The sequence below is a fragment of the Balaenoptera borealis genome (assembly GCF_965194805.1).
Source record: "Balaenoptera borealis genome assembly, chromosome: 10".
Taxonomy (NCBI): domain Eukaryota; kingdom Metazoa; phylum Chordata; class Mammalia; order Artiodactyla; family Balaenopteridae; genus Balaenoptera; species Balaenoptera borealis.
The window spans coordinates 55,595,293-55,608,668 of record NC_138874.1 but is presented as its reverse complement, the minus strand read 5'-3'; the positions used below and the strand labels follow the sequence as shown (position 1 = coordinate 55,608,668).

The following is a 13,376-nucleotide window of genomic DNA, read 5'->3' as shown; positions in this document are numbered from 1 at the left end:
TAGTTTGAGAAATATGAGCAGGCTTGTTGGGACTGGAGGACAGAGTATTTGAAATTAACGCCATATTAGATATCTGGTTTGCGGCCTTCAGATTTCTGCCCAGCTTTTCTTTCGTTTAAAAAGGGTACCCATCAGAAAGAGGTGTAGTTATAAAGTCTTCACAAACAGGCTTGCTTTATGACTCTAGGTTAAAAGGTACAGCACCCCACTGAGCACAAGAAAAGGACTTTCCTGCACCTGCTGCTCCTAGGGGCCCACACCTGGGAGGAAGGAGCACTCCACTCAACCCGTTTTTCAGATGGGCGGAAAGGGGGTCAAGGAGCCTCCGAGTTTTACGCTTCTGAGAAGTTGAATTTCATTTAGCCTCTTGGACCATCACTGTCCTCCTTCTGTCTTCCTGCATTTAGAGGAAGCAGTTAAGCATCCTCTTGGGGTTCATCAAATTAACCGTCAGCATGAGAGGCATGGCTAATGGGAAGCCCTACACGTTCCCAGCCTTCAGGAAGCCCCTGAAGGTCAGGTTATTTTCAGCTTGACAGCCAGATGCACAGACACTGGATTCTCAGACGGAAAATCTGTCATCGAATGCCGCCACAGGAAGAGGCTAAAGGCAGCGATTCGTCAGGCAGCACAATGCAGGCACACAGGTGAGGCTCTGCCCGAGTGCGGCTGGGCTCTCGGACTAACTCTTCTGAAATAATTTATAAGAAAGAAACCCTTGATTGTGTGCTCAAGTGCAAAAGCAGAGGTAGAACTTTTTTTATTTAAAGAGAAAAAAACTTAAGAATACATAGCAGATAATCTAGACCAAGTTCTTTTCTCTGTTGGATGTTTAGTCTGAACATTCCTTGGGCCAGACTCCACCATTTAAATGTTTGAAATAACATTAATGTTTGAAATAACATTAATCATTATTAATATTTTCAAATGTTATGACAAATATATTCACGTGAACTGTAAAAGTTTGCTACATTCTTGAGTGATTTTATTGATTTTGGGAACACAAGTATCCTTGTGTGTCAACTGGCAATCAATAGGAAAACTGAATTTAATGGCACACATTTGTTTCACTGCAAATTTTGTTGGAAGATCATAATTTGTTAAGTGGTGGAGATTTCCACGGAGGTCTGGAGACTTCCACAGCAAACCTCTCACTTCTCGCAAGTCACACTTCCAGCAATAGTAACCATCTGGGATACAGCTGAGTATCTGATAGTAAAAGGAATGATTTCTGTAGCCAAAAAGGATGTTGGAAAGCTCATCATGCACATTATTTTGGAAGAGCTCGTGTCCGCTCATTTTGGATACAATCTAAACCAACACTGGATATCCCAGCCCACAGGAGATGGGAAATACCACAGCAAGTGTAGGCTTGGGACAGAACACATGACTGTCTCCTTCCCTGGCCTCTGCTCGCTTGTCCACCTGCCCACTAGGTGGCGGTGTCCCTGGGCTCCGACTGGGCGCTCTGCTCTGCTCAGGCCGCGCAGTCTCTGCTCAGGCCGCGCAGTCTTCCGGGGAAACCCCATCCACTCACAGCGCCTGCTTCCACCTTCCTTCCCATGTCACCAGATCTGCACCGCCAGCCCTGCCATGATGCCACCTGGGCGTGCCACAGGTAAATCAAGCTCACCACATCCCCAAATCCAAATCATTCCTCGAAACAGGCTCCTACCGTCACCCTCGGGACTGGCAGCTCCATCCACAGACAGACCTGGGAGTCATTCCCTCTCCCTCCCTCTCCTTCCTCTCTTTTCCCAGCCTCATCAATCTTACATAGCTTTGCCCCTCTTCTCCAAGCTTATCGCCGTTACCCGAGCTAAGGCTGTCTTCTTTTCCAGCCCAGATAATCGTAGTGGTTTTCCTGCCCCCAGTTTTATCTTCCTCCAGATCCATGCCAACAAGGCCACCACTGGCCCAGGGCACCTTTGTGCAAATTAGAAAAAGACGCCCCTTCCTCAAGACACTTGACTTCCCTAATTTTGTTAGAACAAGAACCTTTACTGCCATCTGCTGGAAATGCTCATAATTAGTCACAGTTCTTCGAGGTCTATGATGTGAATGATACTCCCTTCAATGTGTGTGCTTGTGCAGTGTACAACCTGCACAACCACACATGTGGTCCTGGCTGCCAAAGTGATCTTTTCAAAACACAAATGTAAAAACTGAAAAATTATTATATTAAAAAAATGCTTGATGTTAAACGGATAGACCCAATTGTCTGGAAATGATGTGTAAATGATAGGTTTCTTTGTTACATAATGATTTCATGAAGTGCCCTGAAATTCAACCCTGTTTTAAGGCCTATTTGTCCTATCAATTAAAAATATATTACAGAACATTTTCTCACCATAAAGTGATTATAAATTACTCATTCTCAATATCTCACATTTATATTATATCTATTGCTGATGAATACAAAATTCTTTTCCAGAATCTGGGGCTTGCTTTTTCAGTCCATTTTTTCCTCACTTACATTGGAGATGTAAACTGGGCCAGCATTTACAGATTGATAAACTGAAGTATGAATGTGATGTCCATTCTGGGAGGCTGGTGGATGTCTCAGGTGGAAGGGACCTTCTAGATGAGCAGTCCAGCATGCATTCGTTGCTGGAGTGTGCAATGTCCCCCAACAGGTTGGGACCAGAAATGCCATATGGCTATAACATCATGATGATGTGTGAACCTGGGGTTGGTCAGGCAGCCAGTCCAGAGAAATCAGGCAAGGCTGACTGCTATTTCTCCCCAAGTTCCAGAAAATTCGTGCAACTTTCTTTTTGGCTAAGTAGCACCCAGCCTTTTCTTTCTTCCTTCCTTCCTTCCTTCTTCCCTCCCTCCCTCACTCCCTTCCTTCCTTTCTTTCTGCATTTGGTGTAGATTTTATTTTTTTATTTATAAAATCTTTAAATTTTTAATAGATTTTATTAAATTTGGGGATCTACTCTAGGAAAAATTAAAATGGGCTTTAAAATATGGATAATTTCTTGGTATAGTTTTACTTAATAGAAAGTAAGAATGGTTCATGAATTTCAAACATTTGTGAAATATGACTTTGCATTTTTACATGCTATTTTTAAAACTCTTTTCTTTTTTTTTAGAAATTTTATATTGAAGTACAGTTGATTTACAATGTTGTGTTAATTACTGCTGTACAGCAAAGTGACTCAGTTATATATGTGTGTGTGTATATATATATACATATATACATTCTTTTCATATTCTTTTCCATTATGGCTTTTCACAGGATATTGAATATAGTTCCCTGTGCTGTACAGTAGGACCTTGCTGTTTATGCATTCTATATATACCAGTTTGCATCTGCTAATCCCAACCTCCCACTCCATCCCTCTCCCACCCCCATCCCCCTTGGCAACCACCAGTCTATTCTATATGTCCCTGATTGTGTTTCTGTTTCATAGATAGGTTCACTTGTGTCATATTTTAGATTCCACATATTAGCAATATCATATGATATTTGTCTTTCTCTGTCTGACTTACTTCACTTAGTATGATAATCTCTAGTTGCATCCATGTTGCTGCAAATGGCATTATCTTCTTCTTTTTTATGGCTGAGTAACATTCCATTGTATATATGTACCACATCTTCTTTATCCATTCATCTGTCAATGGATATTTAGGTTGTTTCTATGTCTTGGCACCCAGCTTTTTCTTACTTGGCTATTCCTGTGGCCCCAGGTCCCCTCTCGGAGGCAGTGAGTGGGAGAGGGGAACTTCAGAGACCATAGACATGAATCTGAGAGGAGAAGTAAATTGGCCTCCCCCCTTATCCCACCCATTATTGAGCAGAGCTGATTCTCCCCTCCAGGCAGCTCCCACATGTGCCCATTTCTTCTCATCGTCTCCACTGGGAACCCCTAGTCCTGGCCCCTGTCAATTCTCAAAAGTGACTTTAAAACAGCCCCCACTGGTTTCCTGGACTCTGATCTTGCTTCCCACCAACTGTTCTCCACCTAAAGCCCACGTGAGGCCCCCAGAATGCCACCTCCTCCCTTCGATGCCCCCCCTGGCGTGTGTGTGCAAAATGTGCACTTTCTCATGTGGCCCTCAAGGACCTGTCCCCCTGCTCCCCCATCTCATCTCTCACCCTTCCCATTTCCCAGCTCTGCTCCAGGTACACAGAAATGCCTCCAGTTTCTGGAAGGGGCCACATACTTCCTCTAAACTTTAGATCTTCACCCTTGTTTCTCCCCAAACTGATAATCAACTCATCTGAATCTAGCCAACTCCTACCAATTCCCCACCCTGGCTGCCCATCAGAATCTTTTGGGGAAGCTTTAAAAAATCCTGATGCCCAGAAGTACCCCAGAATCTCTGGGGTAAGACCCAGGTATCAGGATTTTAAATCAATCAATTTGTTAAAAAGCAGGATTAGAACCTGGTTAGGTCTTTTTTTCTTTTTGTTTTTTTAAATTTATTTTATTTTTATTTACTATTTTTGGCTGTGTTGGGTCTTTGTTGCTGCACGTGGGCTTTCTCTAGTTGCAGCGAGCGGGGGCACTCTTCATTGTGGTGTGTGGGCTTCTCACTGCGGTGGCTTCTCTTGTTGTGGAGCACGGGCTCTAGAGCACAGGCTTCAGTAGATGCGGTGCGTGGGCTCAGTAGTTGTGGCTCGCGGGCTCTAGAGAGCAGGCTCAGTAGTTGTGGCACATGGGCTTAGTTGCTCTGCGGCATGTGGGATCTTCCCGGACCAGGGCTCGAACCCATGTCCCCTGCATTGGCAGGTGGATTCTTAACCACTGCGCCACCAGGGAAGCCCTGGTTAGGTCTTTTGTTTTTAAACTTCGGTTTCCAATTTTTTAAAATATTTATTTTTGGCCGTGTCAGGTCTTAGTTGTGGCACCCAGGATGTTTCGATACGGCGCGCGGGCTCTTCATTTTGGTGCGTGGGCTTCAGGGTGCATGGGTTCTGTAGTTGCGGCACGCAGGCTCTCTAGTTGTGGCCCACGGGCTTAGTTGCCCCATGGCATGTGGGATCTTAGTTCCCTGACCAGGGATCGAACCTGAGTCCCCTGCATTGGAAGGCAGATTCTTAGCCACTGGACCACCAGGGAAGTCCCCCTGGTTAGGTCTTTTTTATTTTTATTTTATTTTATTTTTTTAACATCTTTATTGGAGTATAATTGCTTTACACCCCTGGTTAGGTCTGAACAGCCCTTGCTTTATATTAGGCAGCCTCCCCCTGCTTCTCAAAGCTCCTCTGGCTTCCCTGTCCACATGAATGTCATCTTATTGTGTTGTGTTTAATGCTAGTTAACTCTGCTAGAATGTAAACCCAGGGAAGGCAGGACTACATCTGTCTGTTTTCCGTTGTATCTTTAAGGCCTGATGCAAAGGAGAAACTCAGTCAATATTGTTGTCGTGAATGTTAAAGGTCATTTCAAGGGTGACAGGAGGCTTTCACACTTTGAACTCTCTTCCCTAAACAAAATCAATTCATGCCCCCTTCCAAAACAAAACAAAACAACTAACAAAAATCCCCTTTTTACTTACTCAGCAATGGCCTGCAATAATGATTCATTCCTTTGGCTTAAACTCCTTGTCTCATTAAAATGCAATACAGCCCCCAAATATACCACCTTAACAGAGTTACTCATTACACTTTGCCCTGAATGATTTCATCAGCTCTTAATAGAAGAGAGAGGAGAATTACCATTTATTGAGTGCATCCTATGCACCAGACATTTTGCATACATTGGCTCATTAATGGAGTTAAATGAGATTAGCTCTGGAAACACCCAAAGCTCAGAGAGGTTAAGGAAATTAGCCCAAGGTAACAGTGCTGGTGAATTGATAAATCAGATTTAAGCTGACATCTAAGCCCCTGCTGTCAACTCCAGCCTGAGTTTGGAGGGGAGGAAAAAGCACAAAAGGAAGGGAAGGAAAGGACACCGGGAAGACAGTTCTGGGCCTCAGAAGACCCGCTTCGTCTTCTCCATTTAACTCAGGACGGTGCTGGAGGTTGGGACTGGCCCTGGGCAAGGAGCGTTATTGGCAGCAGCACCCTTCCAGGTGCTCCTCGTCTCTTCTCTCACACTTCATGTCCAACCCGTCAGCAGATCCTGTTGACTTAGCCTTCAAGATATCTCAGTACTCTGACCACTCCTCGGAAGCCTCACTGCCTACTCCCCAACCTCACGTCTCTCACCTGGATCTCTGCAACTGCCTTCCTGCTGCTTTCCCTGACTCCGCCTTGTACCCCCGTCCCCACAGGCAGGGTCTTGCACATCTGCTCAAAACCCTCCAGAGCTCCCGTGACAAGCTCTTCTGCCCCCACCAGCCACTCTCCCTCAGGCCTCATTTACAGTCCAAGTTCCCTCCCTCAGCCCTGGCCCTCTGTCCCCATTGCTGCTCCTTGGACACCCCCAGCACCTGCTTCCCTCTGTCCAGACATCCACATGCCCACTCCCTGGCCTCCTTCAGATGCCAGCCCCTCAGTGGGGCCTCCCCTCAGCTCCCCACTTCCTGGAAGTAGCCCAAGCCTAACTCCTTTCCTGCTTTATTCATCCCCGAGCACTTAACACCATCCGCTGGACCACATACACTTCACTCATTTGTTTGCTGTTTCTCCCTTCAGAATGCATTCTGCTTGAAGGCAGGGACTCCTGTCTGTCTTGGTCTCTGCTGTATCCTCGGCACCTAGAACAACACCTGGCACGTAGTAGGTGTTCAATAAGTGTTTGTTGAGTGAATGAAAGACTATGAGAAAATGGGTGACATTCTACTTTGAGAGACACTATCGATCTTTAACAGATGTGCTGGCTCGAAGTCCAGAGTGTGACATTCAGGCTATAGTATGCATTGCTATGAGGTCTGGTGGCTCTAACTGAAGATAGATGAAAAATCATATAAATGGCCCAATGCTATTAGCAGGGAAGAGTCTAAGGACTGACTGTGTGCACTGACAGGTAGATGCTCGACAAATATTTGTTGAATGAATGAAAAGGAAAACATAAGCTTTTTCATCAAACACTTCTGAACCAAAGAACAGAGTCACCAGTCAACAAAATTTGAAAAGGCCAAATTTTGTTCTATTGTATTATGCACAGTTTAGACTTTTGCCAAGTGGAGGCACAGGAACTACTAATTATTTTGATTATACAAACATTAGAATGGGGCAGTGTAGTGAAGCAGAAAGTGCACAGCTCAGGGTTGAAGGACGTCAGGGTATCTGGTCTCCCCGCTTGGAGGCTGTGGAATCTCTGGGTTACTCAGGGTCTTCCAGTATCAGTGGGTGATACAGACCTAAAGGTTGTTTTAAAGCTTCAGTCACCATTTTCAAAGTCCCTCCTCTCCCTCCAAGCCAGGAGATTTTTTCCCATCAGATTCCTGGGTTTAAAATGCAGCCAGGAACGTGCATTTTAGAAAAGCATCCCCCAGGCCTTCAGACCTGCTGCTGAAAGACTGGCTAAAACCTTGCTCCTCTGAGTGGCCTCTGGCCCAGCAGCATGAGCATCACGTCACAGCAGTGCGTTAGAAATGCAGAGTCTCAGGTCCTACCCTACCCTTGACCTTGTCAACAAGATCCCTGGAGTGATCCCCACTTTGAAAAGCACTGCCCTATCACACTTGATTGGTTTGACTTTCAGAGCGCTCCAGTCAACCTCTCCAACCTCCAGAACAACAACAAAAAAGCTAAATGTAAGGTTCCTCAAATAGATAAAGAACACACACAACAAAAATGTCATCTTTCAGTAAAAAAAAATAATTTTAACAACCAACATGGGAAACTATTTCCTATGTATTTGTAGACAGAGAACCACCTCTGTAAAGGAGAGAACAATTAAAACGTTGTCGGCTTCATGGAACCAACTGAAGACGCTTTCAATGCTGGGCTCAACATTATTTATGGACGTTGAGTCCTAGGTTCAGTACAGCAGGAGAACTGAGGTTTAGTGAGGACCGTGAAGTAAAAGTGAAGGCCCCTGTTACAAAATGAATAGCAAGCCCCTATCTTCCCCATAGTTTGTCTTTTGTGGGAACCTAGCAATTTACGTATTACATTCATCTCCAGCAAGACACACCTTTCTTGGGGCTGGTCTAGAAAAGACACTTTCTTGTGGATTCTCTTCCTTCCATGTTGATCCTCTGCCCTTATGTGCTCTTCCCTAAAGCCTGCAGGAGTTGGTTTTAGCCAAGTAGGCAAACTGAAACCCCATTACCGCGCACAGCGACCTTGAGACAGCCACGGGCGAATCAAGGCTTCCCTGCCCAGCCTGTGTGCAGGGGCCGAGGGGATGGTGAGATGTGGGAGCGGGTTACCTGCCCTGCGTGTTCACGTTACCTGCCAGGTATTCGATGACCGCGGCCATGTAGACGGGAGCACCCACGCTTATCCGGTACTTGAACGTCCCTTTCTTCAGGTACCGCATCAGCCTCCCCACCGGGAAGATGACCCCGGCCCTGGCCGAACGCGACAGCTTGGACATTTTCTTCTTCCCGCTCCGGCCCGACATCTTGCCTTAGTTTTGCTCTCAGCTTGCTTGACACGGTGGCTTCCCGGCACTAACTCAATGCTGGAAAGGAAAGGTGGCAAGGTAAGGAAGGGCGACTGGCCTACAGCTTGGGAACCGTGGTGCGGCCACAGAGCTTGTGTGACATGCCTGATGGCCCCGGGGAGGCAGTCCAGACCTGGCTGCCACCGCAGGGTGCTGCAGATGGGGAGCTGGGGGTCAGCAGGCCCACCCATGAACAACTGCCCCCACTCCCATCCAGCCCAGCCTCTGTAGGAGAGGCCATGGTCCTGCGGTCAACCTCCAAAGAGGTCCACTTCAACATCCCCAGAACCTGTGAATATGCTACTTACATGGCAGAAGAGACTTTGGAGATGTGATTAAGCTAAGGATGCTCTGGTGGGGAAGATTATCCTGGATTATCTGGATGGGCCTAATGTAACTGCAAGGGTCCTTATAAGATGGAGGGAGGAGATGAGAGTAGTGACAGGATGACAGCAGGAAATGGATTCTCCCCTCTTAGCCTCCGGAAGGAACCAGCCCTGCTGACACCTTCACTTTAGCCCATTGAAAATGATTTTGGACTTCTGACCTCCAGAACTGTAAGAGAATAAATTTGTATTGTTTTCAGCCACTAAATTTGGGGGATAACTTGTTAGAGCAGCAACAAGAAAACTAATATGGTTCCTCTTTGCCCTGATTTGCTTCTGCCTCTTTTAATAAATAGTACAAAGTTAATATGGCCATGGCTATCATAATGGTTAGCTTTGACCCACAACTCAGAGCTGATGTACACTTCTCAGATGGAAGCACTTTTCTAAATTCCCTAATAACGTACTATTCTTTTTTTTTAAATTTTTATTGGAGTATAGTTGATTTACAATGTTGTGTTAGTTTCAGGTGTACAGCAAAGTGAATCAGTTATACATATACATATATCCACTCATTTTTTGATTTTTTTCCCATATAGGCCATTACAGAGTATTGAGTAGAGTTCCCTGTGCTATACAGTAGGTCCTTATTAGTTATCTATTATATATATAGTAGTGCATATATGTCAATCCCAATCTTCCAATTTATCCCTTCCCCCTGTAGCATTCTTAAAAACAGAAACATGCCAGAAGAGGCAGTTTTATTGACTATGCTAATGTAGAGTAACACAGCAAATTAAAAGCCATAATGCAACCCAAGCTTTTGCTCCTTAGAATGGGGAATCCAGGTTGATTTTGGGGAGAAACTTCAGAATCAGCACGAAGAGGTGACTTCAGTACGGTGCACCAAGAGACACGTATATGATTCTGTGTTATTTTAGGAAGCTATCTTTTGTGTGAAGATAAAATAATTATATACTTCTGAAAAAGCCTTTGTAAGGCTAAAACTAATTCAGAGAATTGTAATAGAGCTAAACCTGTTGGTGGAGGGAGTACCGTAACCAAAAAAGGAACATAAGCCAGAATAAGTAAAAGCAAATTACAAACAAGCAGAACCAAAGAAAAGGAAACAAAAATTTTCTAGGAAAAAATGTTAATGAATCAAAGCTCTGTCCCAAGGGCAACATCATTCTCAGTGGCCATTTTCTTTGGGGATGGAAAATGAGAAGGCCAAAAATAAATTGAAATTGGTTCTATCTGTTGAGGCAGCCGTCTCAAATTTTGGCTCGGTTAGTTTACTTACTAACAGCCAAGATGGCAAGGAAAAGGCCTAAGAAAGTGGGTAAGAATATGATGGAAGAAAGTGCTAAATAAATGCATGGCTAATATGAAAGATGCAAACCTGGGATTTCTTTAATCTGGATGGAAGATTGAACATAGAGTTCAATTTTCTAAAGTATCCAATAACTCTGTATGACTGAGGAGTTTTATATAAGAACTATGGAATTTAGCAACAAATCCCATTCTCAGCACCCTCTTATCTCTGAGGTAAATGACGTGAGTTTGAGGCATTTTACTATATACTTCACATACATTCTTTTTGTATGCTCATATGTACTTACTACACTCCTATTTTATGTGTCATTTTGCCACCAAGAGATGTAGGTATTCATCAAAGTTAAGTACAAGCAAAGATGAGCAAATAGCCCGAGAGCATTATCTCTTTCCCAGTAAGGCACAGGGATAAAACAGTATCACCTTTTTTAGAACTTCCACATTTCTCTGCTTCTGCTGCAAACTCTCATAAATCCACTTACAGCTATCCTCTCTGTGACGAAGCAGGTAGCTGCATATTAGGATTATAACCATCAATTCATGTTGAAGCAACTTAGGTCAGGCATTGATGAGTGTACAGAGTACCTGCTGGTAGTCAGTGCTGTCCCAGGGGACAGGGAACACGAAAGCAATGTTAAACAGTCCCTGTTCTCAGGGACAGTTACATGCCACATGCTGGCTACCCACTGGTGGCGTTCAGAATGGGGGTGGCCCCTGGTGTAGTGGAAACAGCCTGGGACCAGGCAGGAATCCCTGGGTGTGGTCCCACTTCTACATGAGTAGCTATGGGAGCTCTGTGTGTCATTCGAGTGGGCCTCATCTGTAAAACAGGGAGGTGACTGATTGATCCTGAAGGTCCCTCTGGTCTTAAACATTCCAGTCTTTGGAACTGCACTTTCAAATGGTTCTGGAAAAGAAGCTCAGTCTCTTTAAGAAATGAGTTCTGAAGAGTTAAGAGCCTGTGCAGGTGCATAAAGGGGTGTTAGTATTGGTGACTCCACTAAACCGATTATTAGTTACTGATAAGTGGGGGGAGGGGGAGGAATTAGTAGGTCTGGTTGCCGAGGAAACCACCTGAAAAGCCCATCACAGGATGGACATGCTCTGTGGATACCGTACGATGTGCTGGATGGTCATAATCTCTCCTACAGAGAGAAAAATGCACGGAGCACAAACAACACAAAGCAGGACCCCTTCATCCCCCCCCACCCCCCAGTACATTTTTCTCAAATGAAAACAGACAGGGAATGACTAGGTGTGCAGGATAAAGCCACCCAGGGACTTTCCCAGTATGTCAAGTGGAGTCACAAATTGCCCTAAAACTTGGAAATAAGGACTGGCAGTAGAAGAAAAACAGGGGACTGTAGGGGATTGATGCCTAACACATTCATGAGGATAAAATAGGAAAGGAAAGGAAAGTCAGGGTTAGAGCAAATAGAAACATACGAGCTGACTATTATAAAATGTAGGGATCACCCCAAACACAGCACTTTGTAACGAGACTTTCCTTCTTTGGCTTTCCTCTAGGTTAGGGCCTTAGAGCTGGGGATGAAGCGCCATTTGAAGTCTAAGTGTGAGGTTGACTGTTGCATGTGCTTCAACAGGACTAGAGAGTTCTTTGTGTCTGGGGACCCATCTTTTTGATAGGGAACCAGTGACCAAAACCACTTACCCTGGCCAGGCACAATAATAACCGCTTGCATAAGCTGTCTCATAACAGAAGGTCCTGATTAGGAGCACGGTATGTCCTGCCAACCTCCCAGGAACCCTCACACTGGAATCCATCTTCGCTGGGAGATGCAAGTGCCACCAGGGAGGACCCTGAGTCAGATCAAGTATGGGCACAAGCAAGATGACTGGCCAGAGACAACCCAGAAAACTAACTCCACCACCATCATAAACCCTGAGACTGCGAGCCACGTGGCAGAGCAGTTCTCCTGGGTTCCCTTACTCTGCTGCTCTCTGCCCAGGCGCCCCTTTCCAGTAAAGCCTTTTGTTCTGTCAGTAGGTGTGTCTCCTCGGACAATTCATTTCTGAGGGTTAGACAAGAGCCCATTTTAGGGCCCTGGAAGGGGTCCCCCTCTGGTAACATTTTCAGACATCATGCTGAGTTTAAGCAGCCAGGTGCCTAATTCCTGGCCCCGAGGGCTGGGAGGCCCCTGCACATTGTAAGAATCAGACCACCTCCAGGAATCCTTAGAGGAAGTAGAGAGGAGGTTCACGGGGGCTGCCAGGTCATACCTGCCGGAACCCACAGATGGAAGGAAGTGTTGAGCCTCCTCGGCCCACTAGAGAGAAGACCCTACTTTCTAAATCCCCCAGCCCCCCAGCCTGTGCTGGACTCTGCCTGCAGGGGTGAGAAGTGATAACCTCTAACTTCCTTCTTTTCTAGGCCTCCCCTGACTCTATGCAGTCTTGGGAAGCCAGGAGTTTAAAAACTTGAATGCGTTTTTATTTACTTCCTGTGAATTTGAATCTCCGTGGAGGGCCACTCATCGAAAGAGAACTATTGCAATGTGAAATCTGTTTCCATCAGACTAATACTTAAATGTTTACATTTATTTACCTTCTGCTCGAAAACAAGTTTTGTTCTAATTAGGCAGAGCTTAAGGACTATAGTACATGACGTTTGTTTATAGGTTCGAAGAAAGAATATGGCTGGATGCAGCTCTTCCAGTGGTTACACACACTACGTGGAGGATGTGAGAGGAACTGGGAAGCAGACCAGACACAACCTAGATCCGCATCGTACCTGTCCTTCCACATCTGAACGACCAAGGTATGACCACAGTATAAAGTCTCATAATTACTCTCGAAGTGAACAGAAGAGTTTGAAGCATGTTAAGTTGGGGGGCGGGGCAGGAGAATAAAACTCAGGGAAGAAGCAAGGAGAATGCAGTGTTGCCTGCTTACTCCTTTCACCTCCAGGAGCACGGCAGTTGGGAGAACACCACTGGTTTTGTGTGTGCTGGGGAAGTATGGGACTCTGTTGTTTTAGGATTTGTTTTCATGTTTGCTTTTTAAGCCCATAAGAACACCAATGAGTTAGATTTTACAGGTATCACAAGGGTAAATATTAAATTGCGGCACTGACTCAGACATGGACAATAAACTCACACTAGCCTATTTAAATAACTATTGTATTTCATTGATTTTATGATGTGCCTTTTTAAAAAAACATTTTACTATCTCTAGAAAT

The 13,376-nt window shown here is 45.1% G+C and overlaps 1 protein-coding gene across 3 annotated transcripts in view; it reads right to left on the bottom strand.

Annotated features, from left to right (window-relative positions):
• The window catches only part of MACROH2A2 (macroH2A.2 histone), a gene marked incomplete at its 3' end in the record, with an annotated part of 59,665 nt that overhangs the window by 26,240 nt on the left and 20,049 nt on the right, over positions 1-13,376 (bottom strand). For all 3 annotated transcript variants that reach the window (XM_082407312.1, XM_082407311.1, XM_082407313.1), the window contains exon 2: positions 8,303-8,534. In XM_082407312.1, the coding sequence (XP_082263438.1) occupies positions 8,303-8,474 (172 nt within the window). In that variant the 5' untranslated portion in view covers positions 8,475-8,534. The remainder of the gene's footprint in view (positions 1-8,302; positions 8,535-13,376) is intronic.